Source organism: Myotis daubentonii, chromosome 1, assembly GCF_963259705.1.
Source record: "Myotis daubentonii chromosome 1, mMyoDau2.1, whole genome shotgun sequence".
In the NCBI taxonomy this organism is placed as follows: Eukaryota; Metazoa; Chordata; class Mammalia; order Chiroptera; family Vespertilionidae; genus Myotis; species Myotis daubentonii.
The window spans coordinates 184462298-184478149 of NC_081840.1; the positions used below are offsets into that span (position 1 = coordinate 184462298).

The 15852-nt window shown below is 41.3% G+C and overlaps 1 protein-coding gene across 5 annotated transcripts in view; it reads left to right on the forward strand.

Annotated features, from left to right (window-relative positions):
• The window catches only part of CCDC158 (coiled-coil domain containing 158), a 78241-nt gene extending 62607 nt beyond the window's left edge, over positions 1–15634 (forward strand). For 3 of the 5 annotated variants that reach the window (XM_059668025.1, XM_059668035.1, XM_059668062.1), the window contains 5 exons: positions 33–92; positions 8932–8999; positions 11347–11505; positions 12981–13088; positions 15221–15633. In XM_059668025.1, the coding sequence (XP_059524008.1) occupies positions 33–92; positions 8932–8999; positions 11347–11505; positions 12981–13088; positions 15221–15297 (472 nt within the window). In that variant the 3' untranslated portion in view covers positions 15298–15633. Of the gene's footprint in view, positions 1–32; positions 93–8931; positions 9000–11346; positions 11506–12980; positions 13089–15220 lie in introns of all 5 variants that reach the window. The other 2 variants (XM_059668056.1, XM_059668045.1) reach the window with 2 other exon arrangements.
• The last annotated feature ends 218 nt before the right edge of the window (positions 15635–15852 follow it).

A 15852-nucleotide genomic window follows, 5' to 3' on the forward strand; every position in this document is an offset into this window, starting at 1 on the left:
AGTCTTTAATTTCCCCATCCCCCTTCCAACAGAAGCAGCAACTCATTAAGGGACTCCACCGAAGGCAGCAAATCAAGTGAGACTTTCAGCAGGTAAGAGATGATCTTACCAGCCCTGACTTTCAGAATATCCTCTCTACTCCTGTTCATTCATTAACTCAGGAGATCACTAATGGCCTGTGATGTGCCACACTCTGTGCTAGGTCCTGAGACTGACAGTGAGCAAGACAGATAGGGGCCTGTCCTCAAGTTGCTTACAATCTAAGGTCTGTTTATTGACCGACTGCCTGGGAAAAAGCTCACTTTTTCTTTTCTATTTTTACCAACTATAAATAATAGAGATATCAAAGCCCTTTTATATTATAAGAATATGAGAATGAATCCTACTGTTTAATTTCCAGTTGAACAGAGGCTCATTCATTGCCGTGTCTTCAGTACCAAGCACCTGCCACATAGTGGCCATTCAGTGAATATTTGTTTAGTGAGTACATTAAGACATATTATAAATATTTTCTTACTGTCCCTGCTACTTGATTGCCGGGGCTGACTGGCAGACCCTGAACGACGGATGAATGATTACTCTGACACATGTTTTTGTGAAAGAGAGGCTAAGGGACTACTTGGCTATCGCCACCCAGTAGTCCTGTTCGCCTGTCTCCTTTGGCTTTTATTGTAACAACAGTTTGAACTAAAATTAATTATTAGTTACTATCAGCAGGGTAAGCATTCTTGAGAAAACACATGCGTCCTTTAAGCAAGGACATTTTATTTTATTTTTAAAATATATTTTATTGATTTTTTTTTTACAGAGAGGAAGGGAGAGGGATAGAGAGTTAGAAACATCGATGAGAAAGAAACATCAATCAGCTGCCTCCTGCACACTCCCTACTGGGGATGTGCCCGCAACCAAGGTACATGCCCCTGGCCGGAATCAAACCCAGGACCTTTCAGTCCGCAGGCCAATGCTCTATCCACTGAGCCAAACCGGTTATGGCTAAGCAATGACATTTAAAAGTCTAAACATAAAGATTCTAGTAAAATACCTGGGGGATCGGACTTGTTTGGAAAAGTCAAGGTAGGGGCTGCCGCCTTTGGCAAGCTCCCCCACCGCCCCCCAGGTCCCCGACCTTTCAGAGAATCCTCCTTACAGACATTCCAACCAAGTCCCGTGCTTCCCCACACTTGATCAATATACAATGAACTTGAATCTTTCTAAGTATATCTTCCTGTTAACCTAAAGGAAATGAGATTTGATTTTACTTCTCACCTGGTGTGTAACACTATATTGTTCCTATTAATAATATCTGCAGCTATCTATTGCATATTTTTATGTTTTGAGGCTATTTCAGACTTACTACATTAAGTCTACCTAACCTATGACATAGGCATTATTATCTCCATGTATAGGTTAGTAATAAAGACTCAGATTGTTTAAGCAACTTGCCAAGATCATACAGCTTGTAAATAGTAGAGTCACATTTGAACTCAGGTCTAGCAGGCGCCTAAACTCCAGGAACCTGGACTGAGCTGCCAGGGAAAGAGCCTAATCCTGGGCATAGGCACAGAGGGCTGCTTCCCTGAGCTAAGCAAAGCTCTGCTGTAGTTTTTCCAAGACTAGAACAATCTGCTTCCTGCAGCAGTGATGTGTTTGTAAAGGAGAGAGAATGGTGGAGAAAAGCAGGCCCTCGTCCAGTGATGGCGAACCTATGACACGCGTGTCAGAGGTGACACGCGAACTCATTTTTTTGGTTGATTTTTCTTTGTTAAATAGAATTTAAATATATAAAATAAATATCAAAAATATAAGTCTTTGTTTTACTATGGTTGCAAATATCAAAAAATTTCTATATGTGGCACGGCACCAGAGTTAAGTTAGGGTTTTTCAAAATGCTGACACGCCGAGCTCAAAAGGTTCGCCATCACTGCTCTAGTCCCTTCCTGTGTTCAAATGGGAAGAAGTGATTTTTAAGTATTTAACAGAAGCTCTGAAAAGTATGATGCATAACTAGAAAATTAAAACTGCATTATAATGCTCCATGCTATGGCAAATTGGCCATGGTTTTTTTTTTTGTTATGTTTTTTAAAAAATATATTTTATTGATTTTTTACAGAGAGGAAGGGAGAGAGATAGAGAGTTAGAAACATCGATGAGAGAGAAACATCGATCAGCTGCCTCCTGCACATCTCTCACTGGGGATATGCCCACAACCAAGGTACATGCCCTTGACCGGAATTGAACCCGGGACCCTCCAGTCCGCACACCAATGCTCTATCTGCTGAGCCAAACCAGTTTTGGCAAATTGGCCATGTTTTAAACTCACAAATAAGTGAGAAAGAATATCACGATTGCTGTTTACCTCAGTATTTCACTGTAGGTGCAGCACCTTTTCTTTAATCAAGATCTTATAGTAATGTTTCTTAATCCAGAAACTTCTGTAGCCATATAAACTAAATCAATATATTCCACATACCCAGAGCAGAATTAAAAAGGAACAAGTAACTCTGGTATTTGTGCTTGAATTAATCTGACTAAAAGCAACATCTCTCAGAAGTTAATTTAACTAGAGGCCTTGTGCACAAATTCGTGCACAGGTAGGGTTCCTCGGTCTGGCCAGTGATCAGGGTTGATCGGGGCCTATCAGTGCTGGCCTGCCTAGGGGATGGGGGTGCTGCTGGAGGTTGGCCCACCATAAAAGGTTGGCTGTGAGAGTGCACTGACCAAAAGGGGGCAGCTCCTGCATTGAGCATCTGCCCCCTAGTGGTCAGTGCCTGTCATAGCGACCCGTCAACCGGTTGTTTGGTCGACCGGTCTCTTAGGCTTTTATATATATAGATAAGCAACATAATGTCCTAAAGAAGGTTTCTAATATAGGCTTCATAATATCTAGCTCCTTTTTTTCACATTTCCATATGGATGTTTCAGTAAATGAAACAATGACCCAAAGACTATAATCTAATCTAATAAAAGACAAACATGCAAATTGACCATACCTTTGCTATACCTTAAGCCATGCCCACCAGCCAATCAGAGTGACTATATGCAAATTAACCCAACCAAGATGGCGGCCAGCAGCCACCGAGCTGGAGCGAGCAGGAGGCTTGGTTGCTCCAGTGACGGAGGAAGCCAAGCTTCCCGCCTGCCGTGGCCAGCTGTAGCCTCCACTCAAGGCAACAAAGTTTCAATTATAGAAGATAAAGAAACCCCACATACCTGCTTTCAGCTGGCCGTGGCCACGGAGGTGGAGTGAGCAGGAGGCTTGGGTTGCCCCTGGCAATGGAGGAAGCCAAGCTTCCCGCCCTCCCTGGCTAGCTCTGAGCTCCACTCAGGGCTACTAAGTTTTAATTATAGAAGGTAAATAAATCTCAGAATAAAAAATAAAAGAAAAAAAGGAGAGGCTGGGAGCTTCCGTCACCAGGGGGCTTGGCCAGCCTGAAAATGGCCTTCAGCCCCTCACCCAGACTGGCCAGGGACCCCAGTGAGGACCCCCCACCCTAAAGGGGGTGTGGCCAGCCTGAAAACAGCCATCAGCCCCTCACCCAGGCTGGCTAAACCTCCATGGGGTGAGGGTCCCCACTGGGGGGCGCTTGACTGGCCTGCAAACAGCCATCAGCCCCTCACCCAGGCTGGCCAGGCACCCCAGCGGGACCTGCACCCTGATCTAGGACACCCTTCAGGGCAAACCAGCCGACCCCCACCCATGTACCAGGCCTCTATCCTATATAATAAAAGGGTAATATGCAAATTGACCCTAACAGCAGAACGACTGGGAATGACTGGTCGCTATGACACACACTGACCACCAGGGGGCAGACACTCAATGCAGGAGCTGCCCCTTGGTGGTCAGTGCGCTCCCACATGTGGGAGCTCTGCTCAGCCACAAGCCAGGCTGATGGCTGCCAGTACAGCAGTGGTGGTGGGAGCCTCTCCCGCCTCCTCAACAGCGCTAAGGATGCCCGACTGCAGCTTAGGCCTGCTCCCCGCTGGCAAGTTGACATCCCCCAAGGGCTCTCGGGCTTCCAGAGGGATGTCTGACTGCCAGCTTATGCCCAATTCCCCAGGGAGCGGGCCTAAGCCAGCAGGTGGTCATCCCACGAGGGGTCCCAGACTGCGAGAGGGCACAGGCCAGGCTGAGGGACCTCCCCCCCCCCCCCGAGTGCACAAATTTTTGTGCACTGGGCCTCTAGTCCTATATAATAAAAGTCCAATATGCTAAGTGTCTGGTTGACTGGTCTCTATTCAACCAATCAAAGCGTAATATGCTAATGATATGCTAAGGTTGCTCAACTGCTTGCTATGACATGCACCAGGGGGCAGAGAATCGACCAGTCAACCAGTCACTGTGACATGCTCTGACCACTAGGGGGCAGACAGTTGACCAGTCGACCAGTAGCTATGATGTGCACTGACCAACAGGAGGTAGATGCTCCAACTGGTAGGTTAGCTTGCTGCTGGTGTCCGGCCTATTGGGACTGAGCGAGATGTGCCAGACATGCTCTGGAGCCCTCCCACAGTCTCTCCCTGACTGGCCAACCTCACATGTCCCTTTCCAGCCCCGATAGTGCACCAGTGGGGTCCCTCGGCCTCGCCTGCACCCGCTCACAATCTGGGACCCCTTGGGGGATGTCAGAGAGCCTATTTCGGCCCAATCCCACAGACCAGGCTGAGGGACCCCACGTGTGCATAAATTTGTGCACTGGGCCTCTAGTGAACAAATAAAGATGGCCATTCCACAACATCATTCCCCTCCAGCTCACACTTCTGTTGGCACAATTGCTTTCTCAGGGCACCTGTGCTTCAATCTTAACATTATCATTGATTCTTCTTTCTCTCTTGTCTCATTTGTCTAGTCACCAAATCTTAATAATTTTGACTCTAAAACAGCTCTCACATCCATTTTCTTCTTGCAATATCCCCTCGAACTGTATTAATTTCCCATGGCTGCTGTAACAAAACTAGTAGCTTAAAACAATACAAATTTATCTGGAGGCCTGAAGTCTTAAATCAGTTCTATTGAACTGAGGTCAAGATGTTGCCAGGGCCATGAGCCTCCAGAAGCTCCCAGGTTAATTCATTTCCTGACCTTTTTTCCAGCTTCTAGAGCTTCCTTTTCTGACCTGTGGCTCCTTCATCCATCCTCACAGCTCACAGCATAGCATCCTCAATCTCTTTCTGCTGAGACTGTCCTATCATCTTCTTTCTATATAAAATCTCCCCCTGCCTCCTACTCAGAAAAAAATTATGATGGCATTCAGGGCCCATCCAGATAATCCAGATAATCCAGATAGTCTCCCCATCTCGAAATCTTGAATGTGACCACATCTGCAAAACCTCTGTGCCATATAAGGTAACATCAGTAGGTTCTTGGCATTCGGATACAGCTATGTTTGGCAGCCATTGTTCAGCCTAGGCCTTCGGCCTTTCTTTATGGACTATTGTGGTGGCCTCTTCAGTGTTTAGTGTGGATGTTTTTCAGTCTCTGCTCTCTTGCATGTTCCAGTCACTTCTATGCATCAATTTCAAATCCGTCTGCCTAAAGCACACCCCAGACTATATCTGTTGCCCAGCCCCAAACTTCAAAGGTTCCCCACTGCCTACTGCATTGAGCAACTCTTTAACCTGGTCATTAAGACACACACAATGTAGCCATGGCCTCCCTTTCCAGGGCTTATTTCCTAACATAGATATTCTCAAACTTATTGATCTCAGAACCCCTTTGCACTCACTAATATCATTGAGGATTCCAAAGAGCTTTTGTTTATCTGGGCTATTTCTACTATTGCCATTTTAAGTATTGGAAAGTAAGTTTTAATTTAAGCATTTTTAAATGTTAACACATTGCAGGCCAGTAGTGTTATTGCTTGCTTTACCCAGTGGTCAGATAAGTTTCTATTGAATGAGTACAAAACACGTTTTACGTAATGTTAAAGGCATGCTTTAAAATTAAATCCCCATTGCATTTTGAAGTTATTTATTACATGTTCTTACAAGCTAATATCTTTTTTAAATTGTTTTATTACTTAAAGTATTACAGAGTATTATATATGTCTCCTTTTTTTTTTCTCCCCTTGATCTTCCCCTAGCCTCTCATACCCCCCAGTGTCTTGTGTCCATTGGTTATGCTTACATGCATGCATACAAGTCCTTCAGTTGATCTCTTACCCACCCCGACCCCCAATCCTCCCTGGCCTTCCCACTGTAGTTTGACAGTCTGTTCGATGTTGCTCTGCCTCTGTATCTATTTTTGTTCATCAGTTTATAATCATCTTAATTATCCATAAATGAGTGAGATCATGTGGTATTTTTCTTTCATTGACTGGCTTATTTCACTTGGCATAATGCTCTCCAGTTCCATCCATGCTGTTGCAAATGGTAAGAATTCCTTCTTTTTTACAGCAGCATAGTATTCCATTGTGTAGATGTACCACAGTTTTCTAATCCATTCATCTTCTGATGGTCACTTAGGCTGTTTCCAGATCTTAGCTATGGTAAATTGTGCTGCTATGAACATAGGGGTGCATATATCCTTTCTGATTGGAGTTTCTGTTTTCTTGGTATATATTCCTAGAAGTGGGATCACTGGGTCAAAGAAACCATCAACAAAACAACAAGAAATTCCACTGCATGGGAGAACATATTTGCCAATGTTATCACCGATAAGCGTTTAATCTCCAACATTTATAGGGAACTCATACAACTTAACTAAAGGAAGATAAACAATCCAATCAAAAAATGGGCAAAGGACCTAAATAGACACTTTTTAAATAGACACTTTTCAAAAGAGGACATTCAGAAAGCCAAGAGACATATGAAAACATGCTCAAAGTCACTAATCATCCGAGAAATGCAAATCAAAACAACAATGAGGTACCATCTCACACCTGTCAGAATGGCTATCATCAACAAATCAACAAACGACAAGTGCTGGAGAGGATGTGGAGAAAAAGGAACACTTGTGCATTGCTGGTGGGAATGCAGACTGGTGCAGCCACTATGAAAGACAGTATGGAGTTTCCTCAAAAAGTTAAAAATGGAAGTCCCATTTGACCCAGTGATCCCACTACAAGCTAATATCTTTTTAAAGTATGACACTTTGTAAACACTGTGTAATATGAAGTGGAGAATTCTCATGATCTGTCTGCAATGTGTTAAGATACTGATATTTATTTATCCTATATAATAAAAGCCTAATATGCTAAGTGTCCGGTCATCCAGTCGTCCATTCAACCAATCAAAGTGTAATGTGCTAATTATATGCTAAGGCCGCTCAATCGCTCACTATGATGTGCACTGACCACCAGGGAGCAGACGCTCCGACTGATAGGTTAGCTTGCTGCTACCAGTCAATCAGGACTGATTCAGCTGATCAGGACTGAGCAAGACGGGCCGGACATGCCTTGGAGCCCTCCCGCGGTCCCTCACTAGCTGGCCAACCCCTGTGTCCCTCCCTGGCCCCAATCATGCACCAATAGGGTCCCTCAGCCTGGCCTGTGTCCTCTCACAATCCAGGACCCCTCAGGGGGGCACATTGACTGTTAGGTAGTTCCATCTACAGTGGGGCTTTGACTTACAAGTTTAATTCATTCCGTGACGGAGCTCATAACTCAAATTACTCATATGTCAAATCACTGTGATGTTCGCTGCGCCAACTAGCGGTGGGGTATCTGAAGCTGGCTCCTAACCCGAATTTTTTTGAGCTTGCAACGCAAAGCAAAAAATCAGCTGAGAGACAGCTCGTATCTCAAAAAAACGCATTAGTCTGGACACTCGTAAGTCAAGGCCCCACTGTATCTATATAATAAAAGCCTAAGCAACCATTACAGCAGAACGACCAGAACAACCAGAATGACTGGTCACTATGATGCACACTGATCACCAGGGGGCAGATGCTCAATGCAGGAGCTGCCCCCTCGTGGTCAATGCGCTCCCACAGGGGGAGTGCCGCTCAGCCAGAAGCTCAGCTCACAGCTGGTGAGCACAGCGGCGGTGGCAGGAGCCTCTCCCACCTCCATGGCAGCACTAAGGAACAGCAAGCTGAGCGGTAAGGAGCGAGCAGGTGGGTGGTAAGGAGCAAGGGGTCCCGGAATGCGAGAGGGCGAAGGCCAGCCTGAGGGAGCTCCCCCCGCCACCACCCCCAGTGCACAGATTTTAGGCACTGGGCCTTTAGTTTAAAAATAACAAAGTGTATTGCATGTTGCCATAATAATTTATTTTATTATAACTATATTTTCAAACAAACAATCATTGAGAAGGTGTTGTTTCATAATTTAATGCATGGCTTTAAAAAGATAGCTGGATTCTCCTGTTTGCATCTGCATTTACTTGGCTATGATGTCAGATGTCATGGAGCCTCTGTGAAACTCACTGTACACTTGTAAGAGATTGAGAGTTAAAAAGCAAATGTCTTGGTATTATAGTGAAAATTTCCAAAGACTTATTGACCTCACAAACCCTGCAAGGGAACCACCTTCAGAACTGCTGCCATAATATTCTCCTACGGATACCCAACCCACAGAGCTCTGTGGATTTTTCAACTTACTGATTTAAATAAATCTGATACTTTTGTAAAGTGATACTACTATTGCTGAGAGAGATTTTTTCTTTTTCTTTTTTTCTTTTTTAAATAAGTCTTAGAATCCATGAGAGAAAGATTTGGATTTTATAGCTCCTATTAGACAAAAGTGGATTTTCTAGCTAGGATTATATACTATTACATTTTCATTTTGCAAAATGTTCCTGGGCACTGAATGCATAGAGTGCAACTTTGGGTCCCCCTCACAGGGTTTCCTAGGGCTTTGGCAGGTTAGGGTAGGGACTGCCACCTTGAGTTCATAGTTAAGCCCTCACTTTTGCCTGCATTAGCTTGCTTCTGTCCACCAAGATTAGCACTGTTTTTGAAATGGAGTGTTTGCATGGCCATTCTTATGCTTCCAGAGAGCCAGTCGCATTGCATGCAGGAGAGCTGGAAGATCCCTCGAGCTGCTTCACATTCCCCTCTACAGGTGAGTTTCCGATGAAAGCACTGGAACGGGCTGCCTAACACCCTACAGTGGCTCCCTGTTTCCACGAGGATACAGACTAACACTGTTACAGTAGCCTGTACATCCCTGTGAAGTCTCTGGTCTCATTCCTACTCTCCCCCTTTTCCAAATCTGCTTCATCCATCCTTGAATTTTTCTCGAACATCCCAGCCAGTTTCTGGTCAGGGCCTTTCCACCACTGTTCCTCCACATTGCTAACCCCTCACCAACTTTGGAGCCTTTGCTCAAATGTCACTTTCCCAGTGAGACTCTCACAATCTTATTTAAAAATGTTACCCTCCCATACTCCTAGAGCCCCTTATTTTTTCTTTTATTAGCTTGCACATATTTTAATATGCTATATAACGGACTAATCTATCTATGTTGTTCATTGTGTGTCATTCCTGCTAGACAAAAGCTGCACAAGGGCAGATGTCTCTAAGAGGTCGGTTGCCTGATCTATCTCCCAGGCACTTAGAACCTCCCTGGAGCATAGCAGGTGCTGAATTAATACTTACAGCATTGATGAAAGGAAAAGGAGAAGAATTGGGACAGATGGTTCTCCATATAATTTCCAAAGACTTATAGACAAAATGTTCTTTATACCAGTAAATATAAGAAGATCGGGGAAGAGACTGAAAGATAACAGAATCTGTTGAAAAGCAAAATGGCATAACAGACTAAAAATGGAAAAGAAGCCCTGTCCAGTTTGCTAAGTGGTTAGAGCATCGGTCCACAGAACGAAGGGTCGCAGGCTTGATTTCTGGTCAAGGGCATGCAACTCGGTTGCAGATGCGATCCCAGGCCCCATTAGGGCGAATGCAGGAAGCAATGTGTCTTTCTCACGTTGATGTTTCTTTCTTTCTCTCTCTCTCTCTCTCTCTCTCTCTCTCTCTCTCTCCCCCCCCCCCCACTTCCTCCTCCCCTTTCACTCTAAAATTCATTGGAAAAAATATCCTTGGGTGAGGATTAAAAAACAATAAAAAGAAAAAAGGAAAAGAAAAAAAATGGTACAAAGGAAAGCATTATTAAATATATATATATGACTGAAATCATACTCACAAACGTGATAGACCCCCTAGAGAAAATTTACACAAAAGGAATATTTAACACTAAGAAAGATAAAAAATAATTATAGAAAACATGTTAGATTTAGAAGGCAAGGGCAAATGGGCAAATAGACACATAATCGGTATTTCTATGAAAGACAAGATAAATGGGAAAAATTAAACTGAAAATGATGGTTATTCAACAAAAGTATAGCTGTAAATCTGGACAGTGATAATGTAAATAGGCAAAATTGAGATGTGAGGTGAACGAGATACGAGAAAAGATAAGTTTTTGTATTTTCTTTTATAGAGAAGTATATATAAAATCAAAATAAAATATTCTTTAATAAATACAAACTCAATTTATAAATAATCTTTAACTTGTGATAAATCTTTTAGGAACTAATATTTGAAAAAAAGCATTTGAAATTTAGCAATTTCTTTATGTTTACTTCACTTATATGTTTTTATTATTGTTTTATGCAAGAGAATACAAGATATATCCTTGCCTTATTAGATTAATATAAATGAGTGCTTTTACCTTTTCTTATACATTTTGAGTACTTTAGAATACGTTAACTCCATTCACTGTTCTTCCAACTTATATTCAATTATTATCACATATTTTCATTATAAATGTAAATACCACAATGGATAAGTTTCATGTTTTGTACGGTTAATATTCATTTAAATAAACCCACATAGTTACACTTTATCTTCTATCTGATATTATTTCACTTATGCCTTTAATGTTCCGTTTAATGTAAGTCTTCTGGGAACATATTTTCTCAGTTTCTGTTTTTCTGAACTTGTCTTTATGCTCATTTTTGAAGAATATCTTTTGCTGAGTATAGAATTCTAGGGTTGACATTTTTCCTTCACTTTGAAAATATTCCATTGTTTCTATGAAGAGGTGAACTCTAAATTTAATTGTTGCTCATTTAAATGTAATTTGTCTTTTTTGCCCTTCTGGCAGCTTTAAGATTGTTTTTGTCTTTGTTTGTTTGCTTTTTAGCAGGTTTTATCGATATGTTGAGATATGGTTTTCTTTATATAGAAGAACCTGTTTGGTTTGTGCAGTCATGCTGTATGAATCATGCTGGTCTGTGCCTCCATTGTCCAGACCTGTGGGTTCTACCTCAAGCCCTGGGTATAGGACATCCTTTCTCCCTCCCCCCATCATTGGAAACATTTTTCATGAAATTTTGACTTGTTGAGAAGTGTGGCATAATATTTTTAATTAAATCTGTGCTTTTTCTTTTGTTCTTGCAAAATTTTAGTCAATCCATCTGTGAAAAATTCAGCTACTCGGTCATTCCATTCTTCTCCTAAGAAGTCTCCGGTTCACTCCCTCCTAACTAGTTCGGCTGAAGGTTCCATATGTTCCACATCTCCATACAGGTCCGCCAAAACTATCCATTCAGCTGACTCTGTTAAAGGTAAGAATCACCTGATATCACCGACGAGATTAATTGATTTCCCTGCTCTGGTAAACGGAAAGTTCCTTTTTATAATCAGAATAAGATTTTATTTGGTGTTCTTATATGCAAGTTCTGCTAGCTGTGCAACTTAAGTGGGTCTGATTTAAATAATAGCTATTGAGTATACACACATGCACACACCCCTTAGTAAATATACATAGACATACGTAAATATTGTCTCTTTCTTTCTCTGTCACAAATAATGATTTTTTTTCTATTTGTAATAAGATTTTGAGTCTTCTTTTCAATGTTGTGACTTCTCTTATTTACATTTACAATGTTGTGACTTCTCTTATTGAAATCCCAGCCCTCTTCTGTCCGTGCCTTTGTAAATGCGAGTGTCTATCATGCAAACTTACCAGAATGTTCTCATTTTTTATTCTAAGTTCTTTTTGTGTGTGTGCTAAGACAGATAGGAAAATGTTTGATTTAGAATAAGTGTCTGATAATAAGTGGATGTTAAATAAATAAATGTTGACTTGAACCTGAAGTGTTTTTCATCCTGTGTGACAGTGAGTCAGAGGACCCAGGCTCTCGGGTATCATTCCCACTGGCAAGGGGTAAACTAGGCAAATTGTCGCATCAGAGACTAAGACTGAAATTACAATCTTGAGATTGCCGATTGAGTATTTTTTAGAGATTGACAAAACTTAGCATCCTTGTTAGAGAATAGCTTGCGTGTACCTAGCCCAGTGACAGCGAACCTTTTGAGCTCGGCGTGTCAGCATTTTGAAAAACCCTATCTTAACTCTGGTGCCGTGTCACATATGGAAATTTTTTGATATTTGCAACCATAGTAAACCAAAGACTTATATTTTTGATATTTATTTTATCTATTTAAATGCCATTTAAAAAAGAAAAATCAACCCAAAAAATGAGTTCGCGTGTCACCTCTGACTCGCGTGTCATGGGTTCGCATCGCTGCCCTAGCCCCTCCTCCGTTACTCCTGCCACATTATTCTCGGCTCCCCGCAGCCAGGTGAGCATCAGGCTGCCCTCTTCCGCCGTGTGCCCTCCCCCATTCAGGTGACAGCAGCTAAAATGCGCACTTGGCCTCACACACCTGCAGGAATGTCGCCAGTGTCAGTAGTAAATCTTGCTCTTCCAAACCCTAAGTTCATGGAACTCTAAGGTTTGTTATGAGAAGCTGTCATTTACAATGCAGAATATATCATTAAACAAAAAGTATTTCTCTCACTCCTCCCATTTAATGCTGTGTAGTTAAATAAGAGTAAATCAGCTTGGTTTAAAACAAAATAAAATAAGTTAGCATTGCAGTATTTAGATAAGACACTTCTTTATTTTAAAATAGGTTTTCATAGGTTAAGGTTTTCATTATTTGAAAGGAACGGTTGTTTAACCTGTAATTGGAAGATTTCTAAAATATATATTAAATAGATTTTTAATATCACATCTAAGCAATTTTCTAATAGCTTCACAGTCTCAGCCAATAGAAACCACAGGAAAAACATGCAGGAAGCTTCAGAACAGACTGGAAAGCTTGCAAACTCTGGTGGAAGATTTACAGTTGAAGAACCAAGGTACAGTGCACATTTGGCGAGATCTTCCTTGCTCAAAAGAATACTCCCCTCCCCTTCAGGTGACGCCTCCTATCTATTGGCCCGCTGTAAAGCATCCTGAGTAAGCAGTCTTAAGCAACATATAAGGGTCTGAGCCCTGACCAACCCCTGGATTAACTGTGTGACCTTAGGCAGGTCACTGTACTCCTGCTCTACTGTAGATAAGCATTTGTGTGGCAATAGCTAGGGCATGACTGCGGTCAGTAGCCAGAAAACAAAATAGCGGTACACAGCCTACACAGGGCTTTGGTTAGCATGGAGTGTACGCGACTCTGCCACAGGCTGCTGTGTCTGTGGAGCAGCCCTCTCTCTCTCACTGCTTCACTAATAACTCTTCCACCTTAAAGAAAGAAAAAGAGACTAGGCCACATAAAAAAACCAAACCACTGATAAATACCCTAAAGCTGTTTGGATGAGACGTTACTGTACTCTGCAAATCACAGGCAGCGCTTAGGCATAAGTGCTAAGTGGATGTTCCTGAGCATAGGGGAGGATTTGGATATGTTCCATGGGCTTGGGAGGGCTATCTCGCTCTATGCTTTTCTGACATAAATTCATGAGTCCTGGAGCCTCTTTTCAGAGGGAAGTTCATTTTGAAGTATACATGTTATTCTATCTCCCAGCTCTAGAGAAGTAAAATGCACATGAAGGATATTTTTCTAAGAACAAATCCTTATAAAATAAATTTAACTTTGTTAATAATCATCATTGCTATCAGCATTTATTGAGCATTTTCCAGCTCTGTGGCAAGCCCTGTTCCCAGAGCTTTACTGATGTTTTCTCCATGTGAACCTCACAACTGGGACGTTGGGCACTAATGTTACGTCACTTGAAACTACAAGTGAGATCACAGTCAATAAAGCCCAAGTCACATGAGTAGTAGAGCTGGGACTTGATCTCCGTAATTTCTAACTCCGAAATCCATGTTTTACCAAATTATTATTTAAAAAGGCTCTAGATCCCTTATAATGACACCAGACCCTGTGGAGAAAAATATCAGAAAATGTTTGATTTTAAGTTATTGTGAGCTTTTCAAAGAAGGTGCAGTATCTCCTTGGCTCCATTTTTATCACGCTTTGGTTTATATTACTGGGTTTATTTGAGTAATGCCACCATTTAATTGTTCAAATGAGAGACTTGTTGCATTTGTTTAAAAATATATAAAGACCTTTATATTGGATACATTGTCTGAATGGGATGTCTCTTGGAAATTATGAAACAAATATGTTTTAGAGAATTTGGGGAGCATTTGTCAAAATTTAAAGTGCACATACATATGCCTTGGGCCAGAAATTCCATTTCTAACAATTTTTTTCTATAAGAAGTAATTCTACAAATGCACTAAGGGTTGTTTACAAAAGTATTTCCTGTAACATTGTTTAAAAACAAAACTAAGAAAGCAACTTTTAAAAATGTGTTTATTACCATATTGGTACATCCATATAATGGAATACTGTGCAGTCGTAACAAACTGTGAGCTGAACTGGGAAGATGTTAACATTTTGTTAAGTGAATAAAGCAAGCTACAGAACAAGTTATACTACATTTCCGTTTATGTAAAGAAGAAACTCGTGTGTGTGTTGTGTGTGTGTGTGTGAGTGTGTGTGTGTGTGTGTGTGTGTGAGAGTGTGTGTGTGAGTGTGTGTGTGTGTGTGTGTGTGTGTGTGAGTGTGTGAGTGTGTGTGTGTATGTGTGTGTGTGTGTGTGTGTGTGTACACAGGTGCGCATGAAGATATTCACCAGACTGTTTACAGCGATGACCTCAAGGGAGTGGGCTCAACAGGTGAAGGGAGCAGAGACACAGACTGACTTGCATCTCTGTACACTTCTGAGGTGTTCAGATTATTAACAATAGTATGCATTCCTTCTATCATAATAATTATGCTCATTAAAATAACTAAACTAGTAGAGATTTATCCTTAGCTCTGTTCCATAACATATCTTTTCAAAAATATACTACTTTGCATTTTCAAGTTCTTGAGCTCAGAATGCATGTATTCTACAGTAGCAAGCTGACCTTTTAAAAAGCACATAATAGAATTAAAGCCTCAGTAAATGTTGTTATTCTAACTTTGTCTTATCAACATTTTCAGCAATGTCTTCAATGATAAGAAATCAAGAAAAGAGAATACAGAAAGTGAAAGACCAGGAAAAAATGTTACTAAAGTGACACATTGCTTGCCTATTCTTTACAGAGATATGATGCCCAATTAATTGTGGTGTTACTTATAAATAGTGCCCTGCAAACTTTTTTCTTTTTATGTGAAATTTTAATTAAAGATACCCTGTCTTGTACACTCTATTTTGAAATAAACTATCCTTGAATGCTCTCCCAGTAAAACTTGAAGCAGTACTCACTAGTTGTGAAAGTATTCATAACTTAAAATGTATTACTTTGTGCTAGTGTCTTAGAATTATTATACCTTTTTTTCCTCTTTTTTTTTTTTTTTACTGGTGCTGAAGCAATAGTGTTGTTGTATTTTTCCCCAACTTAAAAAACAATATTTACATGGAAGTGTAAGATGTGGTATAATGCCCGGAACAGGGCAGACTCTGACACATGACAGGGATTCCTGCTGTGACCCTGAACTGTTTGTTCTATCATTATCAGTGGCTGTGATCAGACAACAAAATATTGGGCCCCTGATCAAAACTTCCGGAAAAGTTTCTCTTTTGCATAACTATAAAGAAAGAAGACACGTGTTATTCTTCAGTCAGTAGGTAA